Source organism: Rattus rattus, chromosome 14 (genome assembly GCF_011064425.1).
Source record: "Rattus rattus isolate New Zealand chromosome 14, Rrattus_CSIRO_v1, whole genome shotgun sequence".
Lineage (NCBI taxonomy): Eukaryota > Metazoa > Chordata > Mammalia > Rodentia > Muridae > Rattus > Rattus rattus.
This window is the reverse complement of record NC_046167.1, coordinates 24,938,330-24,961,403: the sequence shown is the minus strand read 5'-3', so window position 1 is coordinate 24,961,403 and position 23,074 is coordinate 24,938,330. Positions and strand designations below refer to the sequence as shown.

At 42.3% G+C, this 23,074-nt stretch overlaps 1 protein-coding gene across 1 annotated transcript in view; it reads left to right on the top strand.

Annotated features, from left to right (window-relative positions):
• Ryr2 (ryanodine receptor 2) overlaps positions 1–317 on the top strand; it is a 393,422-nt gene extending 393,105 nt beyond the window's left edge. Inside the window, exon 105 of the mRNA XM_032885202.1 lies at positions 134–317. Coding sequence (XP_032741093.1) covers positions 134–229 — 96 coding nt within the window. The 3' untranslated portion in view covers positions 230–317. The remainder of the gene's footprint in view (positions 1–133) is intronic.
• Positions 318–23,074: the final 22,757 nt, after the last annotated feature.

Below are 23,074 nucleotides of genomic sequence, written 5' to 3'. Positions count from 1 at the left end.
TATCTGAATGCAATGGGACTTTTCTACTTTTAATGATATATCAATGGAGTTGAGTATTTTCTTCTGCTCTGTCTTGTGTTATCAAATAGATTTTGGAGACTGGGTTAACACCCTGATTTTCTCTACTTTACAGGAATCTTATGTCTGGAAGATGTACCAAGAGAGGTGTTGGGAATTTTTCCCAGCAGGAGACTGTTTCCGGAAACAGTATGAGGACCAGTTAAATTAACATCGTACCTTGATTGTCTCTGAACCAAAAAAGCAATCTCTCTCTCTCTCTCTCTCTCTCTCTCTCTCTCTCTCTCTCTCTCTCTCTCTCTCTCAACCTTTCCTCCCTCCTCTCCCCCCACCGTTCCCTTGGAAACACCTGCTCATATTTTCCACTAACCAGCATCCTGTGCTGAGGCACTGATGCTCAGTCTCAGAGGACCTGACTGTTCTCCCCCCACCTCATTGTATCTTCACTGAGAAGCCAAGACCGAAGAACAATCCAAATAAGCGTTCAGACTAAGCAGGAACTCTGGAGAGAAATTCATCACGGATACTCTACCATACCACCCACGGACAGCTTCCCCTGAGGGTCATGGAGTCTCCACAAGCTGCCAGACCTGTGCAGCCAAGCATGGCAGCCACACTCACCCAGGCTCTTTATTTTGCCATCCCAGAAGGAAGTGTCTGAGGGTCATAGAGCACTGTAGCACTTAACAGGTTACCATGGACACCAGTTGCAAAGGGAAATAGTGCCTTACTCTAAGTGGGTTGAGCTATGCAGAAGATAATGTGCATGACAAACACCTTTACTTTTCTCTACATCAACCTTTTTTCTTAGATAAAATGGTTTTGTGATTTTGGTTTCTTTTTCTTTTTCTTTTTCTTTTTTCCCTTTATTCTTTTCTTTGGTGGAGGAGGGTAAGAAAAGCTGTCTGTGCTATTTTCAAAAGGAGGGTGGTGTGTCTCAGGACAGAAGGAGGCTCTCGTCATCCAGCTACGTAACATTTACCCTCCCCACCTTGGTAAACACTCTGATGCAACGTGGCAACTTATGAAATCTTTGTATGAAAAATGAAGACTGCAAAAAAAAAAAAAAACCACAACTTTCAAAAGAAATAAATCATTGCATGTTTATTATGCAAGTTTCAATGAACAAAGAAAGCCTTCGGAAACAAGTTGATCAACACAGGAGAACTTTCGTGATAATTACATCCATAGTGACAGAGCTGTGGACTCACTCATATATCTGGAGTCAGTGTCATCCACCGACAGTTGGAACCATCGCCAACGTGACAGTAGTCTTGGGTTTTCCTCTTTCTTTTGGCCACCTGTGATCATTGGTTAAGGACGCCTTGACAGGCCATCTTTTGATATCCAAGCTGAAGCAATATCCATTCAGAGATTTCATTGGTTGCGTCAAAAGACATGGGTGACCATGTACATCGATTCATTTTATGTTTTTCTTTATTCTTTTTTTTCATTTTGAGTCCTTTTAATGTAATTCTAATCTTTACAATTAAAAAGGACAGGTTCAGAATGGAAGCGAGGTCATTCTGCGTACATTGGAGATCTTTTATTACAAGTCTGCTTGTTAATTTTAGAATTGTAAAACGGCTCTAATTAAACTATTTAACTAACTTCCTTGTTCTTCCTCTATCTCTTCCCATTTCTCGTAGACCAGGAAATCATAGATTCCCAAGCTGTTAATTCAGTTTAATAGTGTGTAGGACAAACTCAGACACTTTACAGTCAGACACACATAGCAGTGTTTGTGACTGTGGAGAGTGGGTCCGCTAGGCACTTTGCCCCCTTCCCGTCTTGTGGGATAATTCAATAGCAGAGCTAACTCACTTTCCACTTTTAAAATTTTCATACATCTTTCACTTTAAAGAACTCTTCCTTGCTCAAGGAAGTGAACTTTTACATAATAATTACAATCCACCTTAGTATCTTAATAGGAAAGAGAAGTAGACCATAAACAAGGAGTTCATTAAACACAGAGACACAAATTAAACGTGTTATGTGTCATAGACCATCGGGGCTATCAGTTATCATCTGTTCTATTAAGTCTTATCCCACATCAGAGCTACGAAACCTTGCTTTGGTTTTGTCTTGGTGTCACTTTTATTTGGGGGAAGGGATAAATCTTGGCGTACTGTAAAATTGCTTCCAAGCCTTCTCAGGAATGGAACCCTATGTCCTAAAGAGACTGAGTCAAGTAGATCTGGTTACCTCTTTAACACACCAAAGAACATATGTCCATGTGCCATGAAACACTATAGAGGAAGGTTCACTGGAGAATAAGTCATTATCTGAGACAAATTTGGGGGTTAGATTTGGATATTCTATTTGTAATGTTCACATTGTGGTAGACACAAAGCAACAGTAAAGGTAAGAGATAAAGGAAATTCAGCCATAGATTTGTCGAGGTCTGTGCACTTCACTGACAGATAGTTCCTGGGAGGCAGTAGAAATACTAGGGAAAGAGACATTGGGATTGGTAAAATGAGGCTTCCATTAGCCAGTGGGCTTTGTAAGCACATCAGTATTGGAAGAAAAGAAAAAACACAGGTGGGCTACTTGTGCAAGTCATACCTGTCCAATCACTATTGACTGACAGAGCAGGACATCACCGGAAGGCCACCCAAGAGAAGATGGTAAAATAAGTATGGTGGCTCATGCCTGCAATTTCAGCTCCAAGGGAGAAGCCCTGGGCTGGAAGATAAACATACCTTTATGATACACAAGCGAGTTCAAGGTTAGCCTGTGATGGGTGAGACTCTGGCTAAAAAAAACAAGACAAAAGTAATTCAACCATATCAGCATTATTTATTCGCCTAGGAAATAATCAGGGAATCTCAAACGCATCATGACTCTACCTCTCTGATTCACCAGGCTGCCTGAGGCAAACTCAAGAGATGTGATCCTGTAAGGTATTTTTCTCATCTCTACGAATTGTGGGAGAAAGGATTTGTTTTGTCTTGTGGTTGGAGGAGTTCAGTCTATCAGGGTAGGAAGGCATGGTGGCAATAGATCCACAGTGGTGGAAGCTGTTATATGGTTTATTTATATTTCAGCTAGTTGGGAAGCAGAGAAATCAACCCTGACCGCTATGGCTCTACATCTGCCAGCTGGATCCATGTCCAAAAGGTCCCATAGACTCTCAGAATCACAGGACCAGCTGTGGACCAAGTTTTCAAGCCTTAAGAGAACTGTTTCAAATCAAAGCATGATAGTCATCCTCTCAGAAATATTTTATCCCACCCATTCAGACATTATCAGGAACACTATCATGGTTACCCTGGGTACCTTCACGAGCTTCAACACGTATCAAAAATCACTAAGATTTTCATCACTTCTCATCTCCTTTTTAGTTCCTGAAAACAATTTTCTCTGTGATCCATGGAATGGATTCAGATTAATGGTTCTAGGTAAAGCTTTGCAAACGTGATAGCCCTCCTTAGACATACATCTGGCATTTTTTTCCAAGACAAGATGCAGCTTGTTTTTATCACCAACCAGTGTTCCTAAGCATTGAGCCATCTCATCACCCCAGAATGTAGCTTTCTCATTAGCCTCTTACCCTCTATCAGCCAGGACAGTGTGAACCATCATAGACTCCTTATAACCTTACAGACTTCAATGGGAAAGAAGAGAGTTAGGAAAGACTTGAGTAAATACCAGTGATACCCACTGACACTCTGACACTCTGCCTTACACCCCAGGGGGTTCAGTACAACCAGCTTCAGTATGTACAGTTGAACACACACTTTATGAATGAAGAGACAAAGTCTATTCTAATCCTGTGCTCTAAGGGATGCTGCTCAGACAGTTTGCTTTGGTGCTAAGCCCATTTCTGTAGTGAAAATTTGGTTTTCTAAACTATCAGTTATTTCACTGTTGTGGTTATACAATCTATCATCATTAGTGTGATTTTTGTAGTGGAACCAAATTAAACTTATTCCTGACTAGCTTAAACACAATATCAACCAACCAGACCCCCCAGAGCTCCCAGGGACGAAACCACCATCCCAAAAGAACACAGGAATGGAACTATGGCTCCATCTTCAAAAGTAGCAAAGGACGGCCTTGTCAGGCATCAGTGGGAGGAGAGGCCCTTGGTCGTGTCAAGGCTCAATGTCTCAGAGTAGGGAAATGTCAGAGTAGAGAAGGAGGAGGGAGTGGGTGGGTGGGTGAGGGAGCATCCTCAGACAAGTGGGTGGGTGGGTAGGATAGCAGCTTTCTGGAGGGGAAACCAAGAAATGGGATAACATTTAAAATGTAAATAAAAATGCAATTAAAAATATACAGATATATATTTGCATGTATATAAAAATGAATGAGGCTCAGACTATGGTTATTTTATATGACTTTGACAATTTCGGGGGCGGGGGGCAGGGAGGTAACCCCTAATCTACTTATCTAACCGCTGTCCTAGCTACTTCCCCAGCAATGTTCCCTGATCTTGCTGTTTCTCTTGGCCATGTGTTCATGGTACCTCTCCTCTCATGGTGTCTTCTACTCTCATCCTCTTTTCCCTTCTTCTTCATCCCCAAGCAGGTAACTCAAAATCCACCTACCTCGAATCTTCTAGTAATTGGCTCTATCCATTTTTATTTAACCAATAGTTTTAAATTAAGGCACAAGGTTTGCACAACAAAAGCCGAGGATGTGAGAATTTCTGTATAGGCCTAGAACAGAATTTAGCATTATAATACATAGCAACAGGCCAAACCTTAACAGTTTTAGTTCATATGTTCTCAAAAACTTGTTGACCATATTACTAAGAAGATTTCATAAGGTCAAATAATTTTTTTAAGTTCAGGTCACATGAGTGTTTGACTCCAAAGGGAAAGCTAACACTTGGCTTCCTTGCTCATGTCAGGGAGGGAGAATCTCTCCACTTCTGCTGTGTTCTGTATTTGGAAGCCTACAGATTAAACTGAGAAGTTAGAAGAACAGATAGATTTAAATTTTTGGCTATAGCTTTATTTACTACTATAATATAGCTTAATTTGCCCATTCTACGAGCTGTGATAGATATAAGTTGCTGATGTAATAAGACATAGTCATTGGTATGCAAAAAAAATGAAAAATGTTTGAGTAAGACTATATGTCTTTTAAGATGTCAAGATTAAATATCAGAGTCAAGGAGGTGACACAATAAAAAAATAGGCTCCTTTACAAACATGGCTTATGTTAAAAACTATGAAGTGCCCAAAATAAACATAAACTGGGAAAAAGACTGGCATGAAAACCATAAATTTTACTGGGCAATTCTTATTTACTTCTGATCTTCTGTTTACAGAAAAATGTGGGTCACTGCTACTGCAGATATAATCTCAGATGGCCGTGAGGTTTCTGAAAGGATTTAAGTTTTAGTCTTTTTGTTTCATAATCAAACAGAATTGTCCGTGCATGTTAGTTTTTCTTACTTGAAACAGGAAGGGAAGTATTTCTAGGAGCCTGAGAAGGCTAAGGAGGAGAGGAGAATGAGAGAGAAAATGAACAAGAGAAAAACATACTGTGGATGGCCTTTCCTTCAGTCTCTGCTCCTTGGGATCCATCCTATCTGCAGACACCAACCCCCAACACTGTTGCTGAGGCTGACAAGTGCTCCCAGATGGGAGCCTAGTATGGCTGTCTTCTCAGAGGCTCCACCAGCATCTGACTAAGACAAATGCAGACCAACCATCGGACTGAGCTCACAGCCAACCATCGGACTGAGCCTGGGGATCCCAATGGAAGAGTTAGGGGAAGGACCAAAGGAGTTGAAGCGGATTGCAATCCCATAGAAAGAACAACATCAACTAACCGGAACCCTCAGAGATCCCAGGGACTAAACCACCAACCAAACAGTTGGAGACATGGAGGGAACCATGGCTTCAGCTACATATATAGCAGGGAATTGCCTTATCCTGCATCAATGGGAGGGAGGCACTTGGTCCTATGGAGGCTTGTTGCCCCAGCATAAGGGGATGCTAGAGAGGTGAGGTGGGAGTGGGTGGGTAGGGGAGAACCCTCTTAGAGGCAAAGGGGAGGAGTTGGCATGGGGGTTTGTAGAGGGAAGACTGGGAAGGGAGACAGTATTTGAAATGTAAATAAATAAAATAACCAATTAATAAAAAATCCCAGTAAACATTTTTAGGTAATTAAAAAAGAAAGAAAAGAAAAAAGAAAACATACTCTGTGGCTGGATATCACTGAAGCGCCCAGAATAACTTTGTCAGGATGAAAGCAAGCCAGAGATGGGTCAGGAATAGACAGCAAAGAAATTTACAGTATGAAGAGTGTTTGAGCCATTGTTACTGACTTTGAAGACGGAGAAGGGAGCCCACAATGGGATGTCCAGTTGACTTCTGGAATTTGTGAATGACCTCAGCTGACAGAAATAAAGGACACAGAAATCTCTGTCTTCTAGCTCATAGGACCTGAATGAACAGGAAGTGGATTAATCCCTGGACCTCCAGAAAGGAGCAAGCTGTGTCTACACCATCCAATCTATAGATGGTGTAGGGTCCTTGCCCCCCCAAACTATGAGATAACAAATGAGTATTGCTTCGAGATACCACATTTATGGTACTTTATTATCCTAACAACCTAAAACTAAACTGAAGAGAATAATTTAGCAGCACAATGTTTGAGTGAGATACACATGAGACAAAGCTAATGGAAGTTTAGATTGCATAGCTGCTCTTAAAAACATGCAGAAAAAGCTACTTAAAACACAGAGGGAAAAATAAAACCTCATGAAATGGGGAATTTCTTTTAAACACAAAGCATAAGAAAATCATCTGAATGGGTGCAGAAAACACTAAAGAGATAGTACTCTCTTGTGAACGAAGTCAAGAAATTTCTCAGCCTTAAACACCTACACGAGGTGCAAACTATGAAAATACTCTATGCCAAGGAATGTACAGCCGGCAGAAGGAGGGACAAAACCATCACCAAAGCTGTCTACTGCAGCCTTCTTGCACTTTCTACTCAACAACTTGAGCAGGGAGCTGATGCAAAGCAAGTGAAGACATACACACTCTAAAGATAAACTATGTAGAGTGGACACAGCAATGACTATATGTATACATTTATTTTTCTATAGATCTATATTTTTTAAAATGACTTTTCCCTGATTCCTCCAACCCCAGTCTGACTCTGCAGAACATAGTCTTAGTTTCATCCTCATTTGTAACGCCATTCCTCTGGGAACAGTTTACCCTCAACAGATTTACCAATTTGTCCCATACTCCTTTATTATGTAACCTAGAGCCCATAACCTCACTGTCTTCCACTTGAACACCCCCCAATGCCTTCCCCAGGCTGTTACATCCTTGGGCTTCTATGCCTCATGCAGCCACACAGAGACAGTTATTCCTGCTAGCACCACACTCTAGCCTAGTAAATATTGCCTCCCAGGGGCTCCCCACACCTTCTTCCTCACATTTCCTGTGAAGAGATCCTTCTTAGTAGTCTCAGATTTCTGTGGCCATGTTGGGGCACTCCCACCGAGATCTATGCAACTGGACACTCACACGATGACTTTTAGGTTGCATTAGGATAGGAGAAAGAGAAAGGGAAGAATAACGGGAGAATGGTACTTTGGTTTTTCTGACTAGTCCTTACATTTTTGCTATGTTGATTAATGTTATTTAATCTTGATTGTCAAATTGATAGGATCAGTGTCAACTAATAGTCATGTGCCTGTACAGGTCCTTGTGATTCCAGGGAGGACTTACTTGGGAGGGAATACCCTTCCCATGGATAGGTGCTCTCTTCTGATATGTGGCCCACACAGAGAGAGGTTCAGGAAAATCCTTGTAGCCAGCCTGATGTGCTTCTTGCTGGTGAGTTTACCTAGCCTTCTCTGACATAGAATTCCAGCTTATGATGTCTTCTAATATGGTCTGGAGGTTAGCCACTCTCCAGGTATCCCCAGGCTTTCAGCACTACATTTCTCCTGCTGAGGCCTCCCTCTTCATGCACAGAGCAATACCACATTCTTAGACCCTATCATGTAAGCCAGTCTACTAAGTCCTCTTTCAGTGTGTGTGTGTGTGTGTGTGTGTGTGTGTGTGTGTGTGTGTGTGTGTGTGTGTGTGCTTTCCTAGTTCTGTTATTCTACAGAACCCAGTCTAATACATCAACTGGTAAAGGATTTTTAAGTTGTGTTGTGTATGCTTAAATTTCTTTTAAGGTGTGTCTGACAAACACATCTTCTGATTGACTGTGACCTTTTAGCAGTTTTGCAAAGGCACTGCCTATTAGATTGGTCCTGGTTTTACCTGTTTTCCAGTGTGGGTTGATGCCTCAGGTCTTGGGGCTTTGAATACAGCATAGAACTCTCCATGGTACTGAAAGACTTCCCCTGCTTTACAAACCTAATGGAGACTACTGGAAGAGGCATAACCAGCTTCAGCATGAAGAAACTGTGCAGAGAGGAAAAATGAACTTGGCTTGCCTTGGACATAAGTTTTGAGCACATGTGCCCTTGGGGATCCGTGACTCCTGAGCAGGACAGCCATGCCTGTCTGATGCTGCCTCCTCTACCGTGTATCAGAGTGGTACGTTCTGCTACCCATATCCAACATTTTGAGGCAGTTTGACTGCTTAGTTGATCAATACACACAAATAAATCCATTTATTTATTGGCATTTTCTTGATGTGGACTATACAGCAGGCATTGTCTAAATTACACAATTCTGACCTTACTTTTTCTCAGCCCTCAATTGGACAACTCTTTTCTGGAGATACCCCACTCTTGCCTTTTGTAAGTTCATTCTCTCTCTGTCTGTCTCTGTCTGTCTGTCTGTCTGTCTGTCTGTCTGTCTGTCTGTCTCTCTCTCTCTCTCTCTCTCTCTCTCTCTCTCTCTCTCTCTGTCTGTCTCATATCCTTAGTAACACTGAAGAAGATGACTACCATTTTGGAGTTATTTATGAAGCTGGGATTCTGTGGCTACTCCAATGATGTACATTCCCTGTGTAAGCTTACTTTTTAAAGCTTATCTTGTACTCAGGTCTAGTTTTTTGACTTAAAAAAATTAAGGAAGGCCTAGTTGAGGATCCATGTATTTATGGGTTTTCAGAATATTCTGGCAGATATCCTATCTATCAACACTGAAAAATGTCATGGACCTGTAATCTCAGCATTTGAGAGGCCAAGGAAGGAAGATGCCTTGTCCAAGGCCATCCTGGGATACATAGTGAGATCCAGTTAACACACACAAATATAAATACATGGAGGCATGGGGTGGGGAGAGCAACAGAACAGAGGGACAGAGGGACAGAGACAAAGAGACAAACAGGCTTAGACTAAGAGAAAGAAATAGCTTGCCCTGTTAGCTGCTGAGAATTTTGAGCATTAGGTCTTACATATTTCTAACTATTTGACAGTCTAATTTCTGATAAGTAGTAGAAAAGATATTGAAAATGTTTACAATTAGGCATTTCAACAGTGGTTCTGTATTCTTTCTTTCATGCATTCATTAGATATGTTTTTCTCCCAAATACTAGGCCAGGTTTTTTGGAACACAGAGGCAAATGAAACAGAATATAAAATGTCTAATCCATTTAAATCCCAGATTTCTTTTCTGTTAGATGAAGATAGGCACATAAAGTACCCAATGTTTGCTATGCACTTGAATAACATCCAGTTTACATTTACATTGTGTGTGTGTGTGTGTGTGTGTGTGTGTGTGTGTGTGTGTGTGTGTGTGTGTAAAATGGTGCATACCTGGAGATCAGAAGACAACTACTTGTGGGATTTGGTTTTCACTTCTACCAAGTGGATTCTGAGGAACGTGGGTCACCAAGCTTGGGAGAGCAAACACCTTGACCTGACATCTTGCTATGCTCTAGATACTGGTCTTTTATTACATTTGTTAATGGTTTCTATCATTGTCTCAGGAGTACAGTAAAGCAAATGCCTGTTTACTTTGCATTTTAGTTGTTTAGATAGTTTCTAGCACTACCAGTTCTAACTGTCTAACTCTGCTCAGGGTGGGTGTAATTATATGACTAAAGTCTTTACAATAGACAATTCTTTAAAAAGTTATGCCTGGAAATGACTTCCCTCTGGAATGGGAAAGAAGGATTAGGCTGTTTTCCATTCACATAACTTCAAAAGCTTTCCTTGTGTTCTTTCCCTGGAATTCCTTATCTGTGTCATTGGCACATGGCTTTCCCTCAATGCACCCAAATCAGCTAAATATTACTTAGCTGCCTTTAAGATCCTTTTACGAGAAACTTGAGAAGGAAGTTGGTCACATTTGTAAGCATGTTGGCAGCTTGACTTTCTGTGGACACCTCTGGTGTCTCCTCCACCCCCTCTTAGTCAAGTGCAACCTAAACTTTCTGTCACATCTTCAACTCCCCCACAGAAAAGGTTAAAACCTTCTGAGTCATTACTTGATCAGGAGAGTAAAATCATAAGATTCTTTCCTGTCCTTCATAATTTTATTGAGTTACAGCCAGATATATCCATAGTGTGCTGTCAAATCTCCAATTCATGAAGATGTGCTTGTGATATAACCTTGACATTATATTGCTCACGGCTCCTAAAATAAACTCTCCAGCAATCCCTTTCTCAATGCCCTGACCTTGTTCAATCTCTGTCAACACCACATGTTCTCTATGTCTGGTATAAGGATGGCTACTGTTGCAAATGTTCCTTTCTGACTTTTGTTCCACATTAAACCTTGCATCATCAGCCTGTTTGCCCATGGGGCTCCACTAGAGAAGATCCCAGTGAGTACATTTCCTGTGCTTTTACTTCCTGAGTTCTGCCAACATCTCATGGAGTCAACTGGGATGTCAACTTTGGCCAGATCTCAATACCATCAGAGTTGCTCTTCTCCAGAAATTAGAATATACTTAAGAAGTTCTCCAAGATGGAGAGAGACACATTAGCTAAGAGTGCTTGCTGCACTGTCAGAGGACCAGAGTTCAGTTCCCAGTGGCCACATTGCATGACTTACACCCACTTCTAACTCCAGCCCCAGGGAATCCAATGGCCTCTTCTGGCCTCTGAGGAACACAGTTGCACATACTCATGCACACATTTGCACTCACACATAATTAAACATTTTAAAACCTTGAAAGTTGTGTGTGTGTGTGTGTGTGTGTGTGTGTGAAGGAGTATCTGTGGAAGTTGATATCCTTCTGTTTGTTTAATGTTTTACACTCTTTCTAAAATCACCTTCAGGGGTATGGATGAAAACTCCAAATGTGTATACCATGTGCATGCTGAATGGCTTCCTGACTGTGTGCTGGCTGGGTTTTTTTTTCTCAGAAAGGCACAGCTGCCTTTCATTAGCTTGGATGGTGAAGGTCAACTTTTTACAGACTTGCATCTAAATTTTGTTCTATTGAGTACTCTGGTGGAAGTGGTTTTAACCAGAATCAAGGTCTTGATTTATAAAGATTTTCTGAAGATATGTGTCTGTCTTGTAATATTTTGCTCTTCAGATACATGGCAAGCTACATGTGACAAGCATGCTGGTAGATCAAAATGCAGAACCTAAAATTACTTTGTCCACACTGAGAAGACATAAAAATGTCCCACTTAAAGCATATCTAAGCACATCTAAGCAACTTCAGAGGCTTCCAAGGAAGGAAACTACCATTCCATTTTGTAGAATGTGTTCCTTCCCTACCTCCATCACTTCAGTTGTAAGTGACCCAGTTTGAAAATGGACTGGCATCAGTTCAGGACATCTCAGACACTCCTTCACTTTCAAGAGACAATAAAAAGTATTTATAAGCAAGAGATCCATCCTATCTCTGGGACTTCACAGGCTTCCCCATCTTTCCCAGTGCAGAAAGAATTGTGTTCTATCACATTTCAGAAATCAGAAAGCAGATTCAAATGGCTCTGGTGAATTCTATTGTCTTTCATGAGATAACTGACAATACCAGAGTGCCGTTGAGTGGTGCTGGGAATTACTTTGATATTCATTCTCATAATCAGTTGGAAATGAGTATAAAGTCTGAGAAGGCTTAACACATGTTGCTACCATCTTTGAAATGACATGACATGGGTAGATGGCATCCACACAGCAGCCTCTTCACATCCTTATACTGATTTTTGTGTGTCAATTTAGAGCTACCCCAAGATGATACCTTTCCTGTCCAAGGCCATGTACCTCTGAGTCCTGTCCCAAACTTTGCTTATGTGGCTATGTAGTATGTGGCTTATGTGTGACGTCAGATGTTACTTCTCTGGGGCTAATACACCTGTCATCTAGGTCCACTGAAAAATGCTGCCCCATTTCTATGTTCCTCTGGGAAAATAGTGAGAAATCACCTGAGAGAAATAGTGAGAAAGGCACCAGGATACACAATTCCACTAAGACCTCTAAGGTCTAGGATCCAATATATATCATGGGAACCTTCAAGTTTTGCATCAACTAAATGCACCACAACATAGGCAAGACAGTACCAAGATGGTAGCAACCTGCCTTAAACCTTAGCCAGGACAGCTTCAGAGAGCTCTGGTCTACAACACGAGGAGGCAGCATGCATGGAAGAAGACTGAAGATATAGTGGGAGCTTAAGGGGTGACAAGCCAGCATTTGCCTCATTTGCTTATGGTCTGATGAGTTGGCCTCTGTGGCTGATGGATTCTCAGATGCTGTGATGGACTGGGATTCACCCATTCATTACAAAAACATATTCTTTAATTGTCTTGTAGCAACTTCACATACTAAACCAAGTTATAGTCTCTTATTTAAGGACTCAAAGTCCAGACACGGTCTTGGTTTTTGTTTTATTTAGCATGATTATATAGGCTGTAAAGTGCCTGCCAGGCAAGCACAAAGACCTGTGGTAGAGCCTTAGTGCTTCATGGCCATCATCCCACAATCTTTCATATGCAAAACCATGGTGTCATACTTCTTCAACACACCCACACTTTGAGTGGAGGTGTAACAACTCAACAGAGGTGAGAGGTGTGAAAGAGAGAGATTTTTAAATGCCCAGAGGACAAGTGCCTGATTACGAAGGCTGCAGCAGGCTCAGCCCTGAAATTGCTTTCCCTCTTCCTCTGTCTCTTTCTCTCTACCCCTCCCTCCTGCCAGTCGGTCACATCCCTATCGACTTGCAGGCTACCTGAGTATACATCTCTCCCTCTGCCTCCTGTGTCAGTTCTTTAACCAGCTCAGACATTGTTCAGTTAAAACAGACACATAGCTTGGAGCTGCTTTTCTGCTAACTTCCTCTTTTGGAAAGAGAAAAAGAAGGGAGTGAGATGGGTACCTAAGGCTACCCAGATTCCTTGATATGATCATATAACAAGAGGTGCACAAGGGAAACACCTTCCCTGTCATTAGGATATAAATCTCAAGAGATAGCAGGAAATGACTTTAGCAAATACAGAGTTAATGACCTAGCAAAATAATATAATTAGGTAGATCCACTAAACACTCTCTCTCTCTCTCTCTCTCTCTCTCTCTCTCTCTCTCTCTCTCTCTCTGTGTGTGTGTGTGTGTGTGTGTGTGTGTGTGTGTGTGTGTGTGTGTGTGGAGGCAGTGCAAAGATTGTTATGAGTGTGAGATCAAAGCTCACAGTGTAATTAAATCTCAGTGTAATTAAATCTCAAGTGCCAGTACTGCTCAAAGGAACTTACTTTTTTATTTTAATTTTTGACTCAACTTTTGTGAAAGTCCCTGGGCAAGTTAGCTCTGAGTGGTACAGTCCTGCATTGGGAAACCCAGATGGTTTTGGTTGGGTGCTCAGCTGGAAGAACATGTTTGTGCCCTGAGGCCTTTCCTGCCCTGGCAAGTGAGCTGTGAGAAGAAGAGAATAGGTCTGGCAGCAGGCTCTCTGCTAGCTACTTTAAAGGCCTTCTCCATTTAACCTTGGCCACAGAAATGGCCTGAGGCATCCCTGCTGTAGCAGTAATGCGTGACCCCTGGCAACCATATAGAAGTTGATATTCTGACAGGGTTTGTTATTATAAAATAGAACTCACTGCACTTATTAAGCAAGGTCAGGAAGAAGCGACTGATTAAAGACAAGTACCACCTGTGTTTTCCCTCATTCGTGGCTCCTAGAACAGGGCAGGGGTATGGCCATAAAAGGAAGGTTATTAGAGATGTTGACTAAGAGAAAAGGGGGATGGGGGAGCTTAAAGAACAATAATGGAAGGGGTGAATATGAGAAAACTATGTTAGCTGCACACATGGAAATGTCATACTAAAGCCCCTACCTGGATGTTTAACAACAACAACAACATCAACAAGAATTAGCTCAGTAGAATCTGTTATAGCTTTGAGATCAATGTTAATAAAAAAAAAGAGCAAAAAAAAGAAGAGGAAGAGGAAGAGGAAGAGGAAGAGGAAGAAGAAGAAGAAGAAGAAGAAGAAGAAGAAGAAGAAGAAGAAGAAGAAGAAGAAGAAGAAGAAGAAGAAGAAGAAGAAGAAGAAGAAGAAGAAGCAGAAGAAGCAGAAGAAGAAGAAGAAGAAGAAGAAGAAGAAGAAGAAGAAGAAGAAGAAGAAGAAGAAGAAGAAGAAGAAGAAGAAGAAGAAGCAGAAGAAGAAGAAGCAGAAGAAGAAGAAGAAGAAGAAGAAGAAGAAGAAGAAGAAGAAGAAGAAGAAGAAGAAGAAGAAGAAGAAGAAGAAGAAGAAGAAGAAGAAGAAGAAGAAGAAGAAGAAGAAGAAGAAGACGAAGAAGAAGACGAAGAAGAAGCAGCCACCTAACCAACACTCTGGAGGGCCTGTCATCTCTCTTTGCTCTGGTGAGAAATTGCTAGAAAGAAACCATAGATGATGTGATTGTACCCATCTGAGGAGGTGGGAAGTGACATGATTGTGAAGGTCAGGAGACAGGTATGACTGAGGGTGGAAGGCATCTTCAGGTAGTGACCTCTGAGAGGTTCTTGAAAAATAAGAGGGGCTTTTAAAACAGGACAGGCTAGATATAAAAGAAAGTCATTTAATCCACAGTAGCTTTGGACTCCATTGCTCCTTACTGAGAGACTGTCCAGCAGGCAGGACATTAAAAACCAGTCTAAATGAAAATATAGCCTATTGGTGATGGGAGGAAATGGGATGTCAGCCACAATCTAATACGGAGGGACCTTCAATGCATATCCTCAAGGGAAAGGAGGCAGTGAGACAAATTGACGTACTATGTAACTCCAACTGCATGGGAACTCTGGAAGGTAAAACTGTACAGGAAGAGACAGTAGAGCATTTAGGGGAAAGGCTGCTAGAAAAGTATAAACTTGTGAGGGACAGTGAATGTTTTAGGGAAGTGAAATTATCCTCAATGTTATTGTAATGGTGGATACTAAACCTCATGTAAGTACAGACTTCAGTTAACAATAATTTGTATTGGTGAATCTATTCTTCTTGTCTATTTGACTAATGAAAAGTGTTAATGTGTGACAAGGAGGGAGAATGTCTGAGATCTCCATGCTTTATGTTTGACCTTGTTTCTCTCTTATTATCATTATAAAAAAAAAATACCGACAGTGAACAAAGGAAGAAAGGAAGCATTTACTCATGTTAAAATTCCACATTACGGTTCATAGCCGGGAAGTCAGTGGCAGGAGCTTGAAGAGCTAGAGAGAGAGAGAGAGAGAGAGAGAGAGAGAGAGAGAGAGAGAGAGAGAGAGAGAGAGAGAGAGAGAGAGAGAGACAGAGAGAGAGAGAGAGAGAGAGAGAGAGAGAGAGAGAGAGAGAGAGAGAGAGAGAACCCACCTGGTAATGCTCAGCTAGTTTTCTCCTCCCTTATACTGTCCAAGTCACTAAGTCCAGAGGATGGTACCACCCACAATGGGCAGGGTCTTTCCACATCGTTTAATAAATACAGTGAAGATAAACCACTAAACACATGCTCACAGGTCGACCTGACATCAACAATCCTTCCTTGATACGCTCTTTTTTAGGTGATTCTAGATTGCGTTAACTTGACAATTCAAACTGACCGGCACGCTGCTTAATTTTTCTGTTAACCTAGAACCACAGTAAACCATGTTAGAGGATAGATGGAGGAGAGAGAAAGAGAGGGAGGAGAAGAAGGAGAGAGGGAGAAAAAAGAGAAAGAAATACTTTTAAAATAGTGTAATAGTACAGACAGAGTCATTGGAAGACTTCAGATTGTCAGTGTCCTTTAAACATCTAGCAATAACCTTGGAGTATGTGGTTCAGATATCCAGCCACCAGTAACTCACAATGTTGCATAAATTAAATTATTTGTTAATTATCTCAATTGTCATAAGTTGGCTTTAAGATGTGGAGGAAACAGATTCCCTTGGCTGCAAATGAAGTAAACATGAGTCAGAACCGTTCAAGCAAAAGGAAATGGTATGTGTTATATAACCGAGGACCCAGGGGTGCACAGAGCAAATGTGTTCTGAGTCTTCCTTCTCTCTCTGCCTCTTTCTTCCTTCCTTCCCTCCTCCCCCTCTTCCTCCTCACCTTACTGTTTTTCTTTTGTCCTCCACCCTCCCTTTCTTCCTTCCTCCCTCCCTGCCTGCCTCTCTGTCCTCTGATCGAGTCCAATCCTCAAGTTCTCCAGATCCAGACGCCCTGTTCTTGAGCATTTCCACATTTGCTCTCAAAGGGTCTTCTTTCCCTGTAGATCTCACAGAAAAGGAAGCCTGATCTCCTGACAGGGGCTCTAAATGATCACCCCAAATTAGTCTACAATCAGAATTGGGTGGTTTCTTTTCCAGCTCTACATGTGCATACACATATGGTAGGAGGGAAGGGTTGGGGCAGCAGAGGGAGAAAGGAAAAGTAAAGTCCCTTTAGGGAGAAGAGAAGGAGATGAATGACTGACCAATCTGAACCAAACCAAATGGACTCCCCAAAGGTGGAAAGAGCAGACAGAGAAGTAGAGCCATGGTGGTAGTTCATGCCCACAAACTAGCAGTTCGGAAGTAGAAGCAGGAGGATCCTGACTTTGAAACCAGCCTGCCCTACATGAGACCCAATAATAAACGAAGGAAAGGGAAGTAGAATTAAGTCATGGCTCTGGCTTGAACACCGTGAAAAATGCTCTGGTCTATATACTGTGAGCTTATCAATTTATTAGTTGGCCATTTGTGATTACTTGGAGAAACATGAGGCTGGGGAATTGGTAAAGAAGCAGGGACCACAGAAAGTCCTGAGGACAAAGGAGCAGGCAGCAGAGTGAGAGTTTCTTTCACTCTTCGAGCAATCGAGAGCTGCACATGATTACCATGGCCTGTGCGTGCTCCAGGTCACAGTTTGATTGGACGAGCCTGACATACTTGCTTATTGTGGTATTTGGTTAAGATCGGCTACTATGCTTGTGGCGTACTTACCGTTTGCTTCAAGTCTTCTCGGTGAGGTCTACTCCAAGGCAGAAGACAGTGAAACATGCGCTTGAACAGGTACTGTCTTATAGCTTTAATTCTACCCATGCAGTTCTGTAAAGGGAATACATTCAAAAACAGCAGCAACAACTACCACCACCACAAAAACCCCACTTACTGTCATAAATATTCTAAAGGAAAGAAGGGAGTGACTCTACAATGTTGGCAGCTGGGAAATGCATTGCTTTTATTAACTTCCTTGATCTTGGTCTTTTTGAATTGTTTTTCAATCTCTAAAATGAGGGTCAATTATTGTTACTTTATTCGATGCTGTGTGTGTACACATGTGAGCATGCATGCATTTGTGTTTGAATGATGGTGCATCCATGCCATGGTGCATGGTTGGAAGTCAGACAGCACTGGGCTTCAGTCCTAGTTTCCAGCTTGTTTGAAACAGGATCTTTTGTTGTTTGCTGCAGAGTGTACCAGGCTCCTGGGCCTGTGTGGTTCCAAGGATTCTCCTGTCTTCCTGTAGTACTAGGGTTTGCAGGAGCACATTATGGCTCCCAACTTTGCATTAGCACTGGGGATCTGAACTCTGGTCCTCACATTCCTGTAGCAAATGCTTTACCCATCCTCTCTCTTTCCTAAGAAGTAAACATGTCACAAACTGTTTTATCTCCGACAGAAATTCCCTAGACAAAAATTGAAGATCACTCGGAGAATATAATTCATTTTTTATTAAAGCACTGGCATTTTGTAGCAAAAAAGACTAGAAAGTTGATATACTTAATCTAGAAGGAGTTGACTACTCAGAAAACAAATTGCCATGTGTTCTATAAACCAACCCGAAGTCTGATGTTAAATAGGATTGTACTTGAATAAATGACCTTCAGTAGTCAGGCCTAATCCAGACTCTGAAACAAATAAATGCTTCATCTCTTTAGATGTGCTATTTCCTTTGTGATTTCTGTTACTCTGTGTGTGTGTGTGTGTGTGTGTGTGTGTGTGTGTGTGTGTGTGTGTGATTTCTTCCATCCTTTCTCATTTAGTCATCATTCAAGCCCATACTACTCAATTAGTCAAGAGGATTATTGAAACTCTCATACTAGGCTTTGAATGTGACATGGCCTTAGCAAGACCATTTATGCTCTTGCTGGCTGGTAAGAGGAGAGACATGTTTAAAGTTTAAATGGAAGCTGAAGTAAATCAGTTCCTATAACTTTGACTGCACACTACAGACTCTACCCATGATGACACTGTCCTACTCAGAGAAGCACAAGAAACCAAGTATAATAAAGGAACACACTGGTCTTTGGCTTCATGTGAGACAAGGATCATCCTGTAAATTCTTTGACACAACAAGGTACACTTTTCTACCTTAGCTAGGAAGCTCCTTCTGCATTCTCTTGTATTTCACACAGTAGAAATTTTCCTCACGTGTTTTCTTTCTGTCTTCCCTGTTTTTGGTGGAACCAGATTCAACCCATGGAGTCATTGCCTACTTATTTAAAATGGGGCAGCGAGTAAAAGATTCATTTGTCTCCCCAGAACTCTGTCAGAGTGAAGGATTTGGTGCTTATCAATTTGTAGCAGACCCTGCCTTAGGTAAACTAAAGATGGTTTGCTTTTCAAATCCTGTGTGTTCTTTAGTAGCTTAGTTTATTGTTCCTTTGTTTTAAAGAGCTAGGAGGTTTATGTAAATGGGCCTTTCTCATGGAAAACAGATTTAACTGGTTACTGAAGAGCGTAATCTATTCCCTCCATGGACAACTTGAAGCAGGGCTGTTCTATCCATGCCTGAACTGAGTATAACTTTACCTATAGGCTCTCTTCTAGGAACTGAGCCACTGTAAGGAGCACACTCCTCAAGGTATCCACTCACTACCAAGCAAAGCTCTGAGCAACACTGGATGTATCTATAGCCATCTTGGAAGGCAGAGGAAAGATGGCATATCAAGTCCATTGTCAACATGACATAAATAATGGTCACTAGCATAATTGAAATCATTCTGCTTTTGTACTCTACATTTCTAGCAGTATATTCTGGTACACTTCTCCATCTGACCTGAGCTGGTAAGTTCCTTGTATTTCACATAATAGAAATTTTCCTAATGTGTTTAGACCACCGGGGTGGGGAAGACCCCCACTCAAATCTCAAGACGACACAACCCCAAAAAACTCATGAGAAACCGGTCTTGATGTAATAAACAAGAGGTGTATTTGAGGAACCAGAGCTCTGGGGACGACACGTATCTCACACAGGACACAGAGGAGTCGACCCCGAGCCCAAGTAGGGGAAGGTATTTATAGGGAAAATTACATAGACAGTTGGCAACAGTCACACAAAGCAATTTCATTGGTTTGTAACTTGGGCTCAGTTCAACTCTAGGCCACCCTGCTTCTGGGGCAAGCTGACCCTAGTTCTTGTTTTTCTCAGGACTGTTGAGTCAGGCCTTATCGAGGCCAGATGGTTTGTGGTGCCTATAGCCAGGCTACATCTCCAAAACATGTTATGTTATTCTTTGCTGGGAGGTGCACTTGTCCTCACAGCAGGGTCAGTGGGAGATAGTTTAAAATCTTCATTCTTTCAGTTTCAGTTAATTAAGGTTTATGTTCTCAAAGTGATGATATTTAGTATCTTTGTAGATAAGACTGTGGATCCTTTATTCTCTCTCTCTCTCTCTCTCTCTCTCTCTCTCTCTCTGTGTGTGTGTGTGTGTGTGTGTGTATGTATGTGTGTGTGTGTGTGTGTGATCTTATGAGTATTAATGTGTAATGTACAATTTCAGACAATACTTCTTAAAGAGTAGAAGGCTAATCAAAGGACAGTCATGAGGTAAAGGATATTAGAGAAAATAACTGAAGGACTTTTACACAGGAAATGTAGAGCCTCAAACTGATTGGCCCCAAAGCAGGGGCACTGAGTCATGCCAAAGGTGACTCAGGGCTTCAATGTCATCTCACACAGGTGACTCCAGTAGACTGCTTGAAAACAGCCTCCTCATGGTAACTGCCAAACCAATTGACTTGTGGAATTCAACTGTGACCTTGAGAGAGAGAGAGAGAGCTGACTCCCTGGCTTTCATTACAGAAGGCCTTGTTTATAGACTCCTTCCCATCACCCCTCTGAAGCTTTTTGGGTAACAGCAAGGGCCAGGCTCAACATGCCTATAGAAATAAACTGAAGGAGAGAGGTAGAGAGAGAGGTGCAGTGTTTTCAAGAATCTGGGGCCAAAGGCAGACCCTAGAGTAGGTACAGAAAAGGATCTTTTCCCAGGGCTTAGCCTTCTGCACACCCCTGTGTGTCCTTCAGGGAGCTGAATATAAGCAAAACAACCATACACTGCTCTCCATCCCATGATAATCAAATCAAAATCCTCTTGCACAACTAGCTTCTCTGAGGTCAAGAGCGCTTTCCTTGGTCCTTTGAGAAGACACAAAGGGGTTTACGGTTCTGAAAGGCTTTACTCAGTACCTTCAGCCAAGGTGACCTTGTTCTGGAATTCTGGACATGAAACACATTCCAAAGGCATGTAGAAGGTTAGGTTTAAAACACCAGATGAAAAGCTGAGGTGCCTAGTCGACATATCAAAGCAGACACTGGCCAGCCAGGTTCTCCCTGCATCTTTCAGTCCCTACCTGTTACAGGGCCAGGCTGGCAACCCTCCTCCTTTCCCGATCTCTGAACTGCAGCCCAGGCTTTTCCAGTGTCTTATAAGATAAACCAGCATAATGTGTGTGATTTTTTTTCTTTCCATTTGTTTATATAGTGGCTTACATTGACAGATTTTTCTATTGTGATCCATCTCTCCATCTCTGAGATGAAGCATGCTTGATCATGGTGGATGACCTTTTTGATGTGTTCTTGGATTCGGTTTGCAAGTATTTTACTGAGAATTTTTGCAAGTGGAGGGATCAGGACTCCAGCCTAGCTACAAATCCTCCCACCCATAAAGGGACTAGGGTAGCAGAATAAACTATATTTTGTTCTTAAGACTCCATTCTAAGTTAACTTGCCCTTAGAGAGGCATGGCTCCTTCCCTTGAGGTCTGAGAAAAATCATGACATGTCCCTGGAAGTTGCAAAATAGACACAGCAGCTTCAGCTGTCTGGTAACAACAGAGTGGGCTAAGAAAACATAAGTCTTTCCCGGGTCCAGATGCTCCTTTTTGATGTATGGTCCCTCCTTGTTTAACCAGGTGCCGTAAACCAATTAGCTTAATGACCAACGTTCCTTTAGCCTCTCATATAACGCCAAGGCTTAGAAATGCCCACTTGTGGTGTTTTCCTTTATAAACCCCCTTCCCCTAGACCTGGGGTCATTCTCCTTCCTGTTCCATCAGAAAGTTGGTGGCCCAAGCTCGAACTTGAATAAAGACCCTCATGTGCTTATACTAGAGTTGTGGTTCCTGGTTGTCTTTTTGGGGGGTTTACAATCTGGGCACAACATTTGGAGCATTGGCTGGGAACCCCAGACTTCCAGGACCCCCAACCCGGAGGGTCTGGCACTGTCCAGGTAAATGTCTGAGTCTTTGTGTATTGTCTGTGTCTGCTCTTGCTTTCATTTTGTGAAAAAGCCTCGAGGTGTGAGTATAAGCAGCAAGGAGTGGCTTAGAGTGGACCTGCTGGAGGGTCAGAGCCCTCAGCCATGGGAGTTAGGAAGACATTCCTGACTCCAGGGTGGATGAAGTACCCGCTCGTCAGTTGGAGGAATTTTTGGTGGAAGACAGAGAGGTCCATGGTCAGTTGCTTTCCGTTTCCGAAGCGGGAATCTGTGAATCTGTGAGTCTGAGTCTTTAGATTCACTTTTGTTTTCAGTCATTGAGTGGCTGTTCTGTGCCAATAGATTCTGTTGGTTGTGTTGTTTGGTCTTCACTTGTATTGGACTGTGATGGATGCCACGGGATAGAGTGTCTCTCACCTTCATCTTATTCTGACTCATTTTAACGGAGTTAGGGCTAAGGACCACGTATTGCAACTTGGAGTGGCCAGCTTTTAATGTTGGATAGTCATCAGAGGAGGAAACTTACATCTTCCCAGGCTGTCAGCAGTAGAGATAAAGCATTTCAAAAGTCTTCCCTCTTTCCCTCTGTTAACACTTCTTTGTCAACAGAAACTGCCACAGGGTGACAAACACCTGGAGCAGACTCCAGTCCAACAGCAGCCAGTGTCACCCACCCTTCTCAGTGGCATCCGTTTTGTGGCTGGAGAAATGGCTCAGAGGTTAAGAGCACTGACTTCTCTTCAAGAGATCATGAGTTCAATTCCTAGCAATCACTTGGTAATTCCTTTTTTCCTCAGGATCTGCTCGGAGTTTTATGGCTCACACAGGCTTATCCTCCTTCCCCTTCCCCTCTGCCAAGTGAAGGCACAGTGCACACTGGCATCCAGGACCTGTAGAAGGTCTAAGGCTGTGACCTCCTGCAGCCCTAACCAGGCTTTCCCTGAGTTGGGAGGTGAATTCCCAGAGAGCAGGGCTCCACGCCTGGACAGGCTGGACAGGAGAGGCCCAAGTGGGCAGATGGATCCCTCAGCAGAGATTGCAATAGACCTCTGCTCACTAATTTTGTTCGGTAAATAGCTATCCTTCTTGCCAACAGAAGTGCTTGCTCCCTGTCTGAACAGATGTGGTCTCTGAGCTATAAAGAGAGGGTCTTCACTGACACTATCCTGCCACACTCAGCCCACTGACAAGCAACAAGCAGGAGTTTCTATGTGCCTTTGGCACTCAGTGCAGATCCCCACGCTCCAGAGCTCTTATAGTTTCTCTTCACCACAGAGGGCAAGAAACTGGCTCTTGGC